A 16,647-nucleotide genomic window follows, 5' to 3' on the forward strand; every position below is an offset into this window, starting at 1 on the left:
ATGAAATGATTCAATTTCATCAATATTGTAAAATACCGATTGAGGTACGGTGGATCTTTTAGCCCTCCATTGTGGCTCTTTGGCTATAAGAATCCTTCAAGGTGTTTTATTTTAAAAGAAACTTGCACGTGCTGGTGTCTAAAGTGAAATAAAATAAAATTACTACACATAGAAAAATATAACACTATTATAATTTATTCATCCATCCATCAATTTTCTAAACCTGCTATATCCCTGTTGGAGGTCATGGGGGTGCTGGAACCTGTCCTGATGTTGGGCAAAAGTGGGGTACACCCTGGACAAGTCGCCAGCCTGTTGCAGGGCACAAAGCAGTCCAACACACACACATATGCACTCCAAGGAACGCTTTGGAGTAACAAATTAACCTATAAAGAATGTTTTGGACTGTGGGAGGATCTGCAGTGTCTGGAATAAACCGATGCATGACAGGGAGAACATGCAAACTCCACACAGAAATTTCCCAGCGGGATTCGAACCAGGGCCTTCTTGTCATGATTCAATTACTGTAAGCAAAAGCTCAATTTTACAAATGAATTGCTTCATAGTCACAAAATCATAAATAAAGTATATTTTTACAACATTTAAATGAGACTTTGCACCCACCAGAGGTCTACGACCTCTAACTTTCAGAGTTAAAGGTTACAGACCCCTGATTGAGTATTTTGGACACGTATCTCTAGCAATTCTAAAGGTCTGTAAGACCATAAAGTTAAACCATCAGCTGAGAACCTTTGTCACATTTACTACTGGGAACTTAGCCAGAAAATCATGACTCAATTACCTATACCGGAAAAATACATAACAAAAAAGTACAGGTGTCTGTCTCAACCTTTTTGATAAAAATGCTTTATTTGCAGAGCGAGTCTGGAACAACCTGATGGAAAAGCAAATTGTTACTTATTCTCATGGAACAATGTCCATGTAAATTAGAGATGGCACTTGAGCCTTGAAATCCCAGCCTATCCTGTTTTTAATCAGCATGTTTAAGCAATCATTGTCAACCAAATCAATTACCATCACCCCTGCAGATTGCTCCTCCCTTTACTGCTCTCCTTCATGATTGCTTCATTTGGGTTTTTTCAATGCCATAAAACCGTTTTGTTTCCGTCTCTCCTTCAGCTATGTCTCACAGGAATGCAGGGAAGTTTTTTTTATGGTTTTCTTCCTGAATGTTTATCCTCACTTTCTCCCCTCCCCATCCCCCAACTTCATGTTATCACAACCCCTTACCTTGAGTGTGTGTGTTATGCAGACACACCCAACCACTGTATGTCAACCAATCACCGAGACACTCATGAGGAGGTGAACTTCCTGTGTTTTAGTGAGAGAAGAATGAGCCAGGACAGAGGAAAGAGTCGCCAGCTTGTTTTTGCCAGAGGGGGGTCCGCGCGACGAGTCACGTGCGCACCGTGAAGGACCAGAGGTAGTGGACGCGCTCGCGGGGCTTTGGCTCGCGCCGGTGAGAGGCCTCCTCCGTTCACCAGAGGACGGAATTGAGTAGGGAAAAGAGGAGGGAGAAGATAAGTGTCAATCTGTCGAGACTTGTTTGGGAATTTGAGGAAGGAGGGGAGCTGGAGAGAGAAGAGAGAGGCTGCAGGAGAAAGACGCCACAAGAAATCCACGTAAACAAGGACTTTTCTCGGGAGTGGAACGATTGAGGAATTTAAAGGAAAAGAAAAGTAAAAGGCAGCGGAGTTTTGTCTTAAAAATGAGGACATTTGCTTTGTGACTCAATGTTCACAAAAGGAATGACATTTCAGGAGTTGTGCAATCCCATGCCTTTGAGCTAAACTGAAACAGGGGGAGATCAATTCTCCCCAGAACAAAACTTCAGGTAAGTTTACATTTTTTTTAAAAAATAGTTTATGTACTTTCTCTGATATAAACTCAGATTTGGATTACAGCTGTAGATTAGGTGTCGAATGCCTTGCCTGTGCGTCATAGATCTGTGTAAAAGACTTCCCATGCTACATTTTACAGGTCTGCACCTTAACAGGGTGTAAACCAGTTACCTAATCTTGTTCTTTCATTTACAAATCATCATTTTGCCTTTAAACGTGCAGTAAAGTATTATTCTTTATCATTATATTTATTATCTGAAACATATTTCTAAAATGACATATTGCCCTTTTCCAGGTACTACTACTAGGCGCTACTATGGGCACCAGAAAAAACATCTATAACCTATTTGGGAATTTATCTAACATGACAGACCACAAGTTTCTGGCAGGTGGAAAAAGCTCCCGAGATCCAAGTCCCAAGCCAAAAACGAAGTCTTCGTCAGAAAGAGACCCCACGCAGGAAAATTGGAGTAAAGATCAAGAGAAAGAACGACACAAAGATGTGGGCATGTTTCCACTCAAAAAGGGAGGGAAAGAACAGAAGGCAGAAGGTGGCAAAAGTAGGAACGGCAGAGTCTTTTCAAATATCGAGAGGGAAGATGATCATAATGAAAAAGAGATTTATTTGGAGCGTGGTACATTTCCCAGAATGAGTAAAAATTCCTTTGATCCTAGATTGAGAATGGCATCTTCTTCTGAGATGCAGGATAAAAGAGAACGAAGACCCAAAGACTATCCTAAAAGAGAGGCGATAGAAGACAATAGAGATCAAAGAAATCATGAGACCAGGTCCAGAAGCAGGGAAGTGGGTAAAAACATGGAGAGATGGTCCTTAGAAGATGAAAGGCTGTACCAGCGAGAGAAATACAGATCTAGTGGTGGAGGCCTCCAAGACAGAGAAGGAGATACAGGTGATTGGAGGGAAATTAGAGAAAAAGACGCACCAAGAAAAAGAGAAAAAACAAGATCAGACATGGACAGGATGGATCCCAGAATGTATAACACAGACAGAGTATTTGACAGGGACAGAAGAGAAAGGCCCCCAAGGAGAGAAGAAACAAAGGATTCAAGGGGAGACGGATACATTGATGAAAGACAACCAAGGCTTGACAGAGGTAGAGAGGATGGAGATGGACAGAGGTACAGAGACAAGGACACAGGGAAAGAAGAGGAGAGAACCAAGAAGAGCAGAGCTCATAAAAACAGGAAGATGGAAAGATCAGCAGACAAAGTAGAGGAAAGATATAGGGAAACTGATAGAGGTCTAAGAGATGAAATGAGAAAAGATGATCGTCATAGAGAGGAAAGAAGAACCAGGGAAAGAAAGAATGGACAGGAAGGTATCCAAGGCAAAAGGTCTGAATGCCACTCACCTGGTGGTGGTAGAGATAAGAGAAGGGATGCAGACGAGGAGAGAATGTATAAACGACGTGGAGACAGTGATGAGGACAGGAAAACAAGTAGACAGAGGACTGGTGAGCAGGAAAGAGGAGAAGATAAATTGAGAGATTCAGATAGAACTGAGAGAAGTCAGAGGTTTCAAAATAGAGGTGATAGAGATGATGGCAGAGGAACGAGAGGCCATACTCTTGAGCCAGGAAGGATGTGGTTAGACCCACAGAGGGGCAAGAATAGTAAAGAAAGTAGAGACAGAGAGAGACGCACAAGACAGAAGGAAGAGTGGAGTGAAGAGGAGAAGTTGCAGGCAGTGAAAGGAAGAGACGAGCGACGAGGTAGTGGGGAACCAGACTCAAAAACACTGGTGGAGAGAAATGAATTAAACAGGGGAGAACCAGAGGGAGCAAGTGTAGAGGGAGACGAGGAGAGCAGAACGATGAGAGGTCAGAGGCGAGGGAGAGAAGACAGCTGGCAAAAAAATGGACAGACGAAGTACACAGCAGTTAACTCAGAGGACAGTGACAGGGAGGAAGGGGGTGAAAGCAATTACTCTCCACACTCTTGGAGTGAAGAAGGAAGTGAGGTCGGATGGAAAGAAGAACGAGAAAGAATGCCATCAGCAGAGGATGGTTTTATGACATTGTCCAGTAGTGGAGATGAGATAGAAAAAGAGTTCAGTGGATGTGGAGACACTCTCAAGGAACCCTCATCTTATGACTCCATGGAATTTGAAAGTCACGAGGAAAGGGAAGAAGATGAGGAGAAAAAAAGACGGAAAAAGAAAGGAAAGTGTTTTTTTCGCACGATTCAGCTATCAGGATTTCAACAACAAAACAGGGAGGTGTCACAGGATGATCAAAAAGGAGGAGTGGATGGAGAAAACCCAAATTTAGAAAGTCATCCTGGTCTAAATAATGACGAAGCAAATTTCCAGGAAAACATATCAATTACAAAAGCAAGACGTGATGACCAGCAAGAAATCAGTAACCAGTATGTAAAAGGTGACTCTAACCCAGCAAGGGAAGAAACGTTTACTTCAGAAGAAACAGATGAACTGGAAATACAGAATTCGTTTTCAGAGCCTCAAGAAGCGGCTAAAAAAATGAGGCCCAAAGTGGGAAAAATTAAAAGAGACTCAAAAACGGAAAAACTTCTCAAAGCGTGGAAGGAGAAAAACAATGAACTTGCAGGCGAAGAAAGTGCGCAACCTCCTTCTGTCCTACGTAATCCTGGCGATGGTTCCCAGGAGACTTTTGACCAAACTCAACGCTTTTTGGATCAAATAAACATTGAAGCGATGAGTGAAGAACAGGTGGAGGCCATTCGGGTTAGAATGAGTGGAGCATGGAGCACCGATGACCCCAAGAGGCATTCCCATCCACCTCACCTGAAATGGGCTACAAGCGTGGTACGAGAAATACTAGGGACCTCAGAAGAAAACGCAATGGAGGCCACTCATGAGGTTCCAGGGAGAACTCCGGGGGTGCCCACTTTAAAAATTTGGACTAGTACCCAGTGTTCAGATGCAGAAGGGGAGGACTACAGCCCGCCGGAGGATTTTGGAGGTATGGGACGAAACCAAAAGCACATGCTTTCTGACCAGCTCACAGCTGAGTCTGTTGCAACACTCACATCCATTCATGCTGACACACTGATAAACACAGGAGGAGGGGACGATCACTTACCGGATACAACGTCTGAGCTCTATGATCAAACACACTTAGAAAAGACACGATTGAAAAAAGTTGGGAGAGAAAACGAAATGGAGATGTATTTAGATGAGAGCTATATGCTCTACAAACCCTGTAGCTGCCCGTCTCTAAATTACAGTTCTGATTTTGACCTTCTTATTAACACCACTAGAGACTGTGAGGGGTCAGAGGATGATTTGGGACAAGAGGAGGGTTCTGTTGTCGAATTGGATGAGATTGAAGTGGATATTGAGCAGGAAGAAGTGTCATCTGAGAATGAGGGCACTTGCGGCATTCAGAATTTGGGTTTTAAAGCTGATTTTCGAAGGAGGGGAATCCGTGTAACAAGTGAAAGAAGAAGTGGAACGCTTGTGCAAATGGAGGGTGTTGCAGGGGACCGCAGAACCAAAGTATTTTCTCCAAAAGGTAAAGACAGCTTCGATCGTCCGCCTGCCAAATTCAACCAATCAATTCAGAAAATCTACAATAACTGCATCGCCTATCTACTGATTTTTGTCATTCCAAATCTTGCTGTTTGGCTTTACAATTCAAATTTAGACTAACACATTTAAACACTGATAAGCATGGATATCAATCCAAAACATTCTATGCCGATACCCTGAATTTGGAGAACGGTACTATCTTTGTTGCTAACTTTAAGAAATAGTTCTTTAAGAAGAGTACATACCTCATTGTCTTTTTAGTCTTATCTGTTACATTTTCAAAGAAACAATCACTAAAGGAACTCACACATCAGTTTACACACTGTTAATAAAGTTTAAGTAATACAAAATAATGTAATGTACTGTACTGGATGCGAGGCTCCCAATCTCTGGTATCGAACATCAGAACTGAATGAAAATTATTTTTCCGATACTCAATAATATTAAAGTAATTCAGTCTGTGTTTAAAATGTATCACCCTAGAGCCCCAGCCCTGCTCCTTGCTTGTAAAAGGATTACTTCAATCATATCTAAAACACACATTTTTAACTTTTCCACAATCTCAAATTATTATGCATTTGTCTGATATACTGCTTTCAAAGCTTACAGCTACTTACATGATCTGGAATTAGGTCAGTCACACCATCTATCAGGTAGTAGGTGGAGTGACTGAAAAGACACCTGATGAGGGATTTTTTTTAAGAGTTGCTGGTGATCCTTATCTTTAAGGGAAATGCATTCTAGAAAAATAAAACTCTCTTTTGTAATCGTAACAGGAGCTATAACCCTTTCAACTAACCTAACATTTTTGTTGTCTTCTTATGCCGTTGTTCCATTCTAGTTTGTTGCTGATTTTCAGAAAGACGATGCCTTTTGATAGTCGTGGATTCTTTTTCATTCCAGATGATGCAGATGTTGCAAGCAGAAGCATGGGAGACCATGAGCTGAGGTAAATGAAAAAAAGTTGAATTTTATTAAAGCCTGTCTAACCTTGCAATCTTCCATAAAGGAAGATCCAAACATGGTTATAAAAAAAAAAAAAATCCAGTGTTTGTATCTTGCTGCGAATGTTCCAGAGTTTTAGGCAAGTTGAAGCATGCATTACTGATGCAATGTGCAACTATAACGCACTCTTTCTCCCTGCTGTGATTCTAGGGCGAATCTTCATTCATATCCAAGAAAAAAAAGGAATTCAAAATATTGCAGTGAGTCTGCCCAACTTCCATTCTTTCTACATTTGTTTCTAATTTTTTTAAGCTTTTTTTTTTACTTTTAAATAGATATTTATACTTGTTCGAACAGGGTGATGTGACACAGGAAATCATGGCCAAGCGTTTCCCCTCAACTGTGTGATTCAGTTCTGTGTCACTAATTTTTTTTTCCGTCACTCACTTCACGTAAGTCCAGAACGTGATGATGAAAACAACTTAAAGGAAGTCTTTCAGTGGGCTGATTCCACTTGAAAAAAAAAAAAAGTCAACTGGTGTACCAACACGTCTGGAACTGAACTAGGCAATGGGAAAGTGGAGTGCTTTCACTAAAACGGTGTTGTTGCGTGCCTGTGTTAGCTACAGGCAGGTTCCTGCAAGCAGTCATTTCTCCAAACAGCCGTTCTTGTGACTTTGCAGTCTGACAAGTATGTGCAGAAGGAATGTGCTAAACGCAAACAATTCCTTGTGGTTTTACACCCTTCTTTCTCTGTTTTTTTCCCTTTACTTCCTCTTTTCCAACCTATTTTTCACCCTGTTGTCTTTTCTTCTGCTGTTTTTCTTTTGTTTTTTCTCTACCTGTTCCTCTATTAGAAGCTGCACAGCTCTACCAGCAGTACAATGAGGCTGCGCAGAACATTGAAATCCTGCGGCAGGGTAGCGCAGACGCGCTTTCCGGATGCGAGGGTCCTCCTTCGTCTCCCGTTCCATCACCACCGCCATCCCGCAGACCTCTTCCCTCCCTGCCCACAGTCCTGCACCCCCATTCCTTGTCTCACCACCCCCACTTGTCCCACTCCTTCCATAACACTGGAAGCCTTCCTCTCCCGGCGTCTCACAGTAACAAACGCCGGCCTTCCTCGCCACGTCTGTCCATTTCACAACCTGGAACGCTGTGGCGGGAACTTCCGGGCGTCAGGGACAGCAACGAGCTAGAGGAAGTCACAGAAAACCAGTGGCGTCTACAGGAGGTAACTAAAGAGCTCTAAAAAAATTGTGAGACCCTCAGTTTACTGAGGTCAAATTCATCCATTAAATAACTGCAATGGATATTGGTAACACATTGTTTTTAATAGAAGAGACAAGAAAGACATTGACCATTTACTAACAAGAATGCAAAACAATTCATTTTTGCGGTTTACCTTTTAGATTTTATTCTTTTTTTGTCTCCTGGAAAAAGTTTGCAGAATGTTTTCTGTTTTAGTAATTTTACAAACTCATACTTGATTTTTTTTCTCAATCCTCGTCCAAATCACCAGGATTTTTTTTTTATCATCACCTCAGCACTTTTCTCTCGTGATTTATCTGTAATGGCATAATATACATTTATTTTAAACTTCAAACTAGTAAAATCTTGTAAATTTTCCTCTTTGTCACATGGTGGAAAACTTTTACTCACTGATCCAGGTGTTCCTCGCAGAGGTGTGTTTTGAGCCCGAGGGCTGGATTGAGTAAATATCAGTTACTTTAATTAGTTTTTTTTTTCAGCAAAACTTTACCAGTTTTGTTTTCTTCAAATATTGCAAAATTTTCTTTATTATTTTTTAGGGAAATTTCTTTTTTTTCCCCAGGAATATTGTGGGAATTGCGTGAGTGTGAAGTACGTATAGATTTTCATCAAGATTCTAACTTTTGGTTTTGTTTTGAAGGTGCGCTTCGAAGTTGTAACATCAGAGGCCTCCTATTGTCGGAGTTTGGATATTGTTGCTGAACACTTTGTCAAGTGCAAGTCGCTGCTGGACCTGTTGGGCAATCAGGATCGAAACTGGCTTTTTTCTAGACTGTTAGAAGTTCGTGCTATAAGCCACAGGTATGAAACTTATTTCTTTTTTTTTTTTGAGCTCTTGCACTTTCATTTTGAATCAAAATCTGTTGCAATCAAATCTGCTGTCAAGGTTAAATCTATTTAATTTGACGTTCTCACATTTTTTTTGTTGCTTTTTGTAGGTTCTTAGAGAAGCTGGAGGAACGCGTGGACTCGGACATCATGCACTTCACTGTTTGTGACATTATTGCTCACCATTGCAAGCGCTTCCGATCGGTTTACGTTCCCTACCTCACCAACCAGTCATACCAGGACGCTACCTACCAGAGGCTCATGTAAGGTTACTTTTGAGGAACTTTTTTTATTTTTCTGAAAATACTAGGGGTGTGTATTGCAAGAGCCCGGCGATATGATACATATCACGTTACATGTCACAAAATGCTACAATCATGATATATCCCGAGAGAGAACCAGAGACAATATTTTACTATAAAATTTTAAAATACATTTTATTTATTAATCTGAACATTGAGGTCTGCAACTGTATCTCATGCACAAGTTGCTTTTAACCAAGCAAATTCATGGTGCTTTTCTTTTGGTAATTTATTAAATATTTTTGCAACACTCAATTTGGTTTGATTTTCACAAGAACGTATTTTTCAGCATGCAAAAAAAGATTAAATGAGTCTTAACCAGTAATGTAATGGTTGAGGAAAATAAATGTGCTGTTAATTTCCAATACTACTCAATCTAGCCAAACTTGCATTTTGACTGAAGCACACAGTGTGTGCTGTGTTTCTGGTGTTGCATGTTCTTCTGTGAGCCTAAAATCCACTTTTTCACACAGTACCAGTACCAAAATGGCACAGATTTTGGCTTCAATACTAATTCTTAGTTAAAACTATGTAGCAACAATAACTGTGAAGTTTCATTGGGTTCACATCTATCACAAGATGGTTCTTGTGAGATCTTGTTATTTTGGGTGTGGTGTAGAGCTGTTCAAAGAGGCTCAGTGTTCTGTGCTGCCAAATAGTGGTTCGGTTTTCAAGTGGAAAACAAAGTAAGACACTGAACTACATTTTGTTAATAAATAATTAATTAAACATCGCCTTGGTAGCATTTAAATCGATAGAAGTGAAGTATTGCGATATTTCACTAACCCAATATTTTCTTACACCCCTAGAAATGACCAAAATGTGTGAAATATTTCTTGATTTTGACATCATAAACTCATCTTTCAGGACTGAGAATCCAACATTCAAGCAGCTTGTGGAGAGTATTGAGAAGAATGCTGTTTGTCAGAGACTCCCTCTTCGTTCTTTTCTTGTGCTTCCTTTCCAAAGGATTACAAGACTTAAACTGTTGGTGCAGGTATGTATGAAACATCTCTGGAAAACAGGAACTTAAGAGTTTATTAAGGTGAATCCTGAAGTTGTTCCGTTATTCCTCAGAACATTGTGAAAAGAACAACCCCTGGTACCGCCGAGGCGAAGCAAGCTATCAGAGCGATGAAACTTCTGGAGACGGTAGGGAGCTCTATTTCTCTAATAAACAGCCTTTACTGTTACTGAGACTGCTGAAGATGTCTTGGACTTTGTGGTATTGATCATGTCTTTAATGGGTTTATCTTCCAGATCATTCAACAAAGCAACGATAGCATCTCCCAGATGAAAAGCATAGAGTCTCTGGTCTCTCTCAATGCTAAAGTGGACTTTGATTGCAAGGTGAGAAAAATAAAAAGAAAGGAGGTGAAAGAAGAGATGAATCCTTCGTTTCACTTTCAGTATCACCTTCATGGTCTTGTTTTTGTTCCTTTTCAGACTCTTCCTCTGATCAGTCAGTCTCGGAGGTGGGTGCGAGAAGGTCCCGTGATCGAGCTGATTGATTTGGCTTGCAAAGACCCGGAGCGCAACCTTTACTTGCATCTCTTCAACGACTACTTGCTGCTGTCGCTACAAAAAGAGTGAGACACCCAGCATTTTGATTCCCAATGATACTGAAAAAAACAGCTGCTTGCTGGGATATGACATATCCCCATGTGCTTCCTGTTGTTTTTGTTTTATCCCCATTCTTTGTTTTACATTCTTTTCTTCCACTGCCTCATTTGTTGTTTGTGCTTTCCTTCCGGATCTTCTCCAGAGGAGGGAGGTTTACAGTAATCAACCACGCTCCTGTCAATGAAGTGCAAGTAGAAAACTGCCGTATCAAACTTCACTCCCTCCAGAAGAACCTGTTCCGGTTGCAAATGTCAACCAAATTCTACTTGCTAAAGACTGACACACAGTAAGAAGCTCTGATGATGGACTGAACGTCATTACTGATTACCAAATGATTCTATTTACAGAAAATAAACAACTTATTTTGTCTTTTCACATCAGGAGTGATAAGCTTCGCTGGATCTCTGCGCTCTCCAGGCCTCATCCTCAATTGGATTTTTCTGCTGCTCAAGGTAAAAATGTGATCTTGTTTAATATACTGTATTATAGTTTTTCTGATGGCTTCTGACTTGAGAAATATACACTTCTCTGTTCTTTCTTTATTTATTTTTTTACACAAATCACTGTAAGAAAGACAGAATGTTTTATTTGGCTGTTGTAAAACTGCTTATATACCATATTCCAAGAGCTGGTTATGGAAAAGAGCTGATTTTTTTTAACACAACATTAGTCATGTACTAATACTTGTTTTGTTATCAACAAATGATGGTTAAACTAATTCAAAGGCATTAGAGGCTCACATTAGTATTTACCCAAAGGATGTGTGTCTCCTCAACGAATTTCAAGAACTCACTGGTAATTTTTACACAGAAGAGTACAAAATATGCAGTACATGGAAAAAGTTATCTTGTTTATGGGAGGGAAACGCATTTCTGTAGTTAGGATTTACAAGATAAAGGATATCTAGAATCACTGCCAGATTGTTTTCTTTTCTTTAGGGTGGGGGGATTTTTGATTTGACTGTGGTTTTATATTCCTTTAACAGTAATACTTCTCTTTCCTTCAGACTGTGATCAAATGCTATGTGTCAAAGCTTATATGGCTCAGCAGCCTGACGAGCTGTCCTTGGAAAAAGCTGAGGTCATTCTCGTGCATCAGGATAGCAGTGAAAGTAAGACAATCCCTCTTGCTTTCTGCATTTTAGCTGCAAAATAAACTGCTGAATTGTGGGTATAATATATATAATCTATAATAAAACAAGCTTTTGCCTCCCCTCTTCTCCTCAGATTGGGTGGAGGGAACCAGGCTGTCAGACTTCCAGCGTGGATGGGTGCTGAAGTCACATTTAGAGACCATAAGCAGCTCGAGAATCAAGGAGCGAAACCTGTCAGACGCCTTTAAACTGACCACAGCCACGGCCGCCACAGTGGTCGATTAAGTCAATGAACAGGAACATAGCAAAGGGGGTCTCAAAAAGAAAACACAGATGGAGGAATCAAGATGTGTGCCATAAAAACTGGACAATAGACTTTCTGTGACGTTTCTCCTGACATGATCCTCACAGGAGTACAGCAGTCAGAACTGCTGCAAGGATGCATTTCACTGGAGCTGTATGTCCCTTTCTCTCCAAAATATTTAGTTTTCCTTGAAAGCTCATATCAAGTTGTAGAGTAGTGACTGTTATGCTCAACACATTGTTAAAACAATCTTGTACAAAATACAACAAATGAATATTGTTTTGTAACAACCATTTTTTAAAGGAAATAACTTTTCTGAATATGTTTTTTTTTCATAAATGATGGTTTCTTTGTAAATGACCAAATTTTAAGATAGAAAATTTTAAATGTATTTTATTTTTTAGTGTTTGGCCTCTGTGTGCATGAGAGGCAACAGACATTTTAGTCTTTAAGACAATCATACTATGAACAACCTTCCTAAAAGGGTTTCAATAAATCTTAACTCAAGTAAAAATGTGCACTTTTTTCCTTTACATCTATAAACTAAAGCGGTATGTACCCACAATCTTGATTTTTATATAATTGCCTGAAATGTCTGGCATTTCCCTGCAGGGAGGGTTCACAGAACAGTGCAGCACACGCTACTCACGTAGACTGCCGGGGGTGTGGCCAGTCCTGGCCTGTTCTGATTTGACTGGTTTCTATTGGTTAAATGAGCTGCCAATCAAAGAGAAAAGGCTTCGTCATCCGTAGATTGACTGACAGCTGCATCCAATGGCTTCAGCCCACCGCGGCAGATGTTTATGTCCTATTGGATAGAATTCATACTCCTTGTGTTTTCTCTTCTCTGATTGGCCATGTTTTTGGTGGGTGGGACTGTCAGCTTGTTGTTGTTTTTGTTCAGTAGAATAACTAGAACAGTCGACATCTTTGAAAGCCGTCTGTGTCGTCTTGTGCTCTATTATTGATTTTATCCTAAAGTAAACATTTACTTGTTTCTTTAAACTACCAAAGAAGCACTCTATCGGGTTGTATCTGGGTTTGGCTGTCATTAAGTGAGACGTCTCTTTAACGGTAAGTTGGCAATTTTGTGTTAAAAATTGGTTAGCTTAAGTTAGCATTTAGCCTTATCACCCAAAACAGTGCGCATCCTGATATAGCCTAACCTGTAAGTTTAAAATATTAAATTTGAGCTATTTTATCGACTAGCTAGTTGTTGGAAGTCAGGTTTGTTAAGACATGAGCTGATTTTTCGTCATTTTAGGAGAGTGACGTGGCCTTACTTAAAAGTGGCTCGTTAGCCTGGATAGCGTTTATGTTGATGAACATTTGCATATATTCACGTTGATTATTGACTAAATTCTAAATATATCATCATGCCTTTATCCTTAAATTTGTTTATCTTTTTTCTTTGTTTTAATTAACTTTTCAGTTGGTTTAATGTAATTAACATATTCTAAATGTAGACTGGATATCCCAGATCAGGGGTCACCAACCATTTTTAAACGGGTACTTCACGGTTACTGTACTGAATAACAAATTTGCTTAGTTATAGTTAGTTATACATTATTAATAATGAATAATGAAACTCCTATATGTAAGGACACAGATTTTTCACCATAACTATCCAACAATGATAACAAGCTAAGAAACAAATATCACTATTCAGCGCTTAATTGGGAAAATGTCCCATTTTCACTATGTTGTACCATTTTTTTCTATTATGCAATGTGTAGTAAAAAATAGTAACTGAATAAAATTTTATTTTAGAAGCAGCTCACAAGTTGTGGTATTTTTTGGCACCTTGTGTGGTCCTTGGGGTCACCAATCTGGTCCCTGCAGCCACCATGTAGGTGACCCCTTTCTCTGATGGTAATTTTTGGATCTAAGATATTTAATATGAAATTTAGCAGCATCTCAATGTTTTATTTTTAAATAACTAAACATATTTAGGTGTCATTACGTGTTATCCACCCAGTATGTTGAATGTTAAGTTGGATTTAAAACCAGCAGAAAACAAGGAACATCACAACTGTACATTTTCTTTTGGATCGTTGTTAATTTGTTAACATCTGTTTTTGAGAAGAATGGTTCCTATCAAAACAAACAAATTGGTGTTGTAGAATACTTGCATCTTATATTCTCTGCTTACGTGAATCTGGAAATACAGATTAAAAGATAGAAGACATATAATGTCTAATAAAAATAATTTACAAATAAAAAAAAATAATGCCCGTACTCTTATTTAAACAATTGGAAGGTAGTGTGCCTTATCCACATTTGTAATATTATTTATCATGGCAAGTCAGTTCACAAATCATAACTTTGATCAAACCTCATCATTTTTCAGCTACTGCTTTCAATATATATATATATATATATATATATAAAATGGAGGATTTCTGCAAAAGAGTTAAAAGTAATTGGGATGACATCACTGATCTGAAAGGCATGCTATCTAGAATGGGTCAGTTTCAGTTGTTTACAGACTGCATGTGTTGGTGAGGTCAGGCTGTGCTGCTTCTCTTTTGTCTGCACAGTGAAGAAATTCATTGTCAGATCCTTCACGTCTCCCTGTCTTGTGTTCAGATGGGGAGTCAGTACCAGCGCTCAGTGCCACTAGAGGTGAGGAGAGCAGAGGGGGAGCGAGTTCGGGCCAAACACCCCGATAAGATACCGGTACGTTAGGGCGCAGCTTCATTGTTCAATTCAAAATATTTGTCAGATTAATAACTATTGCTAACAATGTCACACTTACTGGGAGGTCTGTTGTATTTGATTTAAAAAAATCAAGCAAGAAATATGTTAATAACATTCTAAAACCATAAATTAAATTTCAGACAGAAACTCGTATTTAGAGGTTCTTAGGCTAAACTTGTTTGTTTGTTGCATGATGGACTGTTCGTCATTCCAGATCATTGTTGAAAGGGCCCCCAAGTCAAGAGCTCCTGAACTCGACAAGAAAAAATATCTTGTGCCCTCAGACTTGACAGGTAAGACTCAGAAACACTAAGGAGTTTAGCTTGTATGAAAACGAGTGCAGAAACTCACTTTATTTTTTCCCATATCTTCTAGTCAGCTAATGTCAAACTTTATTTTGTATATGTTTGTAGTGATTTGAATGCAGCAACATTTCTAAACTCCAGAGGGCATCAGTCGTCTTTAAATGATTGTTGTTTCCTTCCTCTTCTCTGATTAAAACACAGTTACTCTGCGTGTGACTGTCTGGCTGCTTTTTCTCCTTCTGTTTTTCTCAGTGGGCCAGTTGTGCTTCCTCATCCGCCAGCGTGTGTCCTTGAGGCCAGAGGAGGCGCTCTTCTTCTTTGTCAACAACTCTCTTCCCCCGTCCAGCTGCCCTCTTTCGGCTGTATATGAGGTAAGTGCGTCTGTGTTGCCACCTGTGAGTCCGACAATCAAAACGCGAGGAGGTTTGATTGCTCTAAAACAGTTTGAGATGTGCAGAAGCAAGACTTTAATTCTTGGTGAAATCTCTAACAACATAGGTGCTTAGACAGCAATTTGCCATCACTCGCTTTACATTTCCTGCTTTGCTTTTTTCTAGATTGAGGAGAATCAGATTAGTATTTAAATCTTAAAACGTATGTTGGTCATTGTCACCACTTTAGTTTTGTGTTTGCATACAAACTAAGATGCATCAAAGTTTTTTTTTTTTTCCTTGGGGAAACTCATGGGTTGTATGTTTTTTTTCAGGAGCACCATGAAGAAGACCTGTTTCTCTACATGACCTACAGTACTGAGAGCGTGTACGGTGCCTGAGGGAGACCAAAAGACTGGAAAATGGACAAAGAGAGAGGATGAGAGAAGGTGCAAAGAAGCCTGGAAGCGTTAAAGCTGTTTGTAATACTAAGCATTACTTTAAGTCTCTGTATTCCTTTTTTTAACTGCAATATATGATGGAATTGAAACTTTTGTTTAAGGAGGAAAGGATTGCTGAAATGAATATTACTTTTGACAGTATTTAAATAGGGAAAAGATGCATTAAGGACACATTTAATTTATGTTTAAGTTTTCAAACAGCTGCATGGGGTAAAAGGATATTATGGAAAAAAGTGGAGAAAACTCTCATGTTCCTGAGTCATCTGTATGTAATGCAAATAGTTTTCTTTTGTAAATAAGTAATCTTTTGTGAAAATAAAAACCTGCAAAGAAATTGGTTTGTGCGCTTGATTGATTTGATTTGATTACAAATATATTAGTATATACAATATATTACTTTGTGCTGTAGTTAATTTGTGTAAGGCATCACTAATGCTTTTTAAATTATTTTTCATAAAAATAAGTCTATCCATTTTAATCTAATTTATATAATATTTCAGTAACTTGTTTTTTTTTCTAACAAACACACCACTTACAAATTTAAATTCAAAGCAGGAAGTCCATTTACTGACTATAAGTGTCATGAAAAAAAATAAAAATCTCAGTTTATGTTCAGTCACTTTAAGAGCTATTTAAACCTGTGAGTTTGAGCCAAATATCCTTTGGTTGGTCATCAACACAAACATAGATTGCAAAGCACGCTGTACAAAATATCTTTCAACTGTTTTAGTTTTGTCCAGACTTTTGTGATTTTGTTATGTTTTTTACTTTGAATGTTATATTTATTTTTTGTGAAATGTATTTTTCTCAAAGGAAAATAAAATATATACGTAAGTGCGTGTAGAGATTAGTTTCATAAAGTTCAGCCCACTGTTGTATTTCCACATCAAAATAACACAAACTGAATATTTTTAAAAGATCATAGCACACTATGATCACACGTCTGCACACTTTAAAGCGTTTTCACACATTGAACTGTAATTATGGACTGATTTCTTGCTGCCATCACGTGTTTTCAGCTGTGATGACATTCTTTTTACTTTAGAGTA

At 39.0% G+C, this 16,647-nt stretch overlaps 2 protein-coding genes across 3 annotated transcripts; both read left to right on the forward strand.

Annotated features, from left to right (window-relative positions):
• Positions 1 to 1,069: 1,069 nt before the first annotated feature.
• Positions 1,070 to 12,275, forward strand: arhgef5 (Rho guanine nucleotide exchange factor (GEF) 5). 2 transcript variants are annotated; one of them, XM_024267732.2, is made up of 15 exons: positions 1,070 to 1,855; positions 2,158 to 4,825; positions 6,298 to 6,343; positions 6,550 to 6,599; positions 7,197 to 7,573; positions 8,252 to 8,412; positions 8,550 to 8,702; positions 9,609 to 9,738; positions 9,819 to 9,893; positions 10,002 to 10,091; positions 10,188 to 10,330; positions 10,507 to 10,650; positions 10,746 to 10,816; positions 11,371 to 11,475; positions 11,591 to 12,275. In XM_024267732.2, exons 2-15 carry the CDS (start codon positions 2,179 to 2,181, stop codon positions 11,740 to 11,742), a joined length of 4,344 nt encoding a protein of 1,447 aa, XP_024123500.1. In that variant the 5' UTR covers positions 1,070 to 1,855; positions 2,158 to 2,178; the 3' UTR covers positions 11,743 to 12,275. The 2 variants fall into 2 exon arrangements, with proteins under 2 accessions (XP_024123500.1, XP_024123501.1); XM_024267733.2 differs by lacking the exons at positions 1,070 to 1,855; positions 2,158 to 4,825 and adding an exon at positions 4,834 to 5,377.
• Positions 12,276 to 12,639: 364 nt separating this feature from the next.
• On the forward strand, positions 12,640 to 15,932 carry zgc:92606 (uncharacterized protein LOC100000242 homolog). The gene is made up of 5 exons (XM_024267921.2): positions 12,640 to 12,835; positions 14,351 to 14,440; positions 14,676 to 14,754; positions 15,019 to 15,137; positions 15,473 to 15,932. Exons 2-5 carry the CDS (start codon positions 14,351 to 14,353, stop codon positions 15,536 to 15,538), a joined length of 354 nt encoding a protein of 117 aa, XP_024123689.1. The 5' UTR covers positions 12,640 to 12,835; the 3' UTR covers positions 15,539 to 15,932.
• Positions 15,933 to 16,647: the final 715 nt, after the last annotated feature.

Source organism: Oryzias melastigma, linkage group LG16 (assembly GCF_002922805.2).
Source record: "Oryzias melastigma strain HK-1 linkage group LG16, ASM292280v2, whole genome shotgun sequence".
In the NCBI taxonomy this organism is placed as follows: Eukaryota; Metazoa; Chordata; class Actinopteri; order Beloniformes; family Adrianichthyidae; genus Oryzias; species Oryzias melastigma.

Bases quoted from the DNA above. Each gene is read 5' to 3' on its own strand.
- zgc:92606 (XM_024267921.2), top strand. From the start codon at position 14,351: ATGGGGAGTCAGTACCAGCGCTCAGTGCCACTAGAGGTGAGGAGAGCA. The intron at 14,441-14,675 runs GTACGTTAGGGC...TCGTCATTCCAG, and splicing joins AACACCCCGATAAGATACCG to ATCATTGTTGAAAGGGCCCC. The intron at 14,755-15,018 runs GTAAGACTCAGA...TGTTTTTCTCAG, and splicing joins TGTGCCCTCAGACTTGACAG to TGGGCCAGTTGTGCTTCCTC.
- arhgef5 (XM_024267732.2), top strand. From the start codon at position 2,179: ATGGGCACCAGAAAAAACATCTATAACCTATTTGGGAATTTATCTAAC. The intron at 9,894-10,001 runs GTAGGGAGCTCT...TTTATCTTCCAG, and splicing joins CGATGAAACTTCTGGAGACG to ATCATTCAACAAAGCAACGA. The intron at 11,476-11,590 runs GTAAGACAATCC...TCTTCTCCTCAG, and splicing joins GCATCAGGATAGCAGTGAAA to ATTGGGTGGAGGGAACCAGG.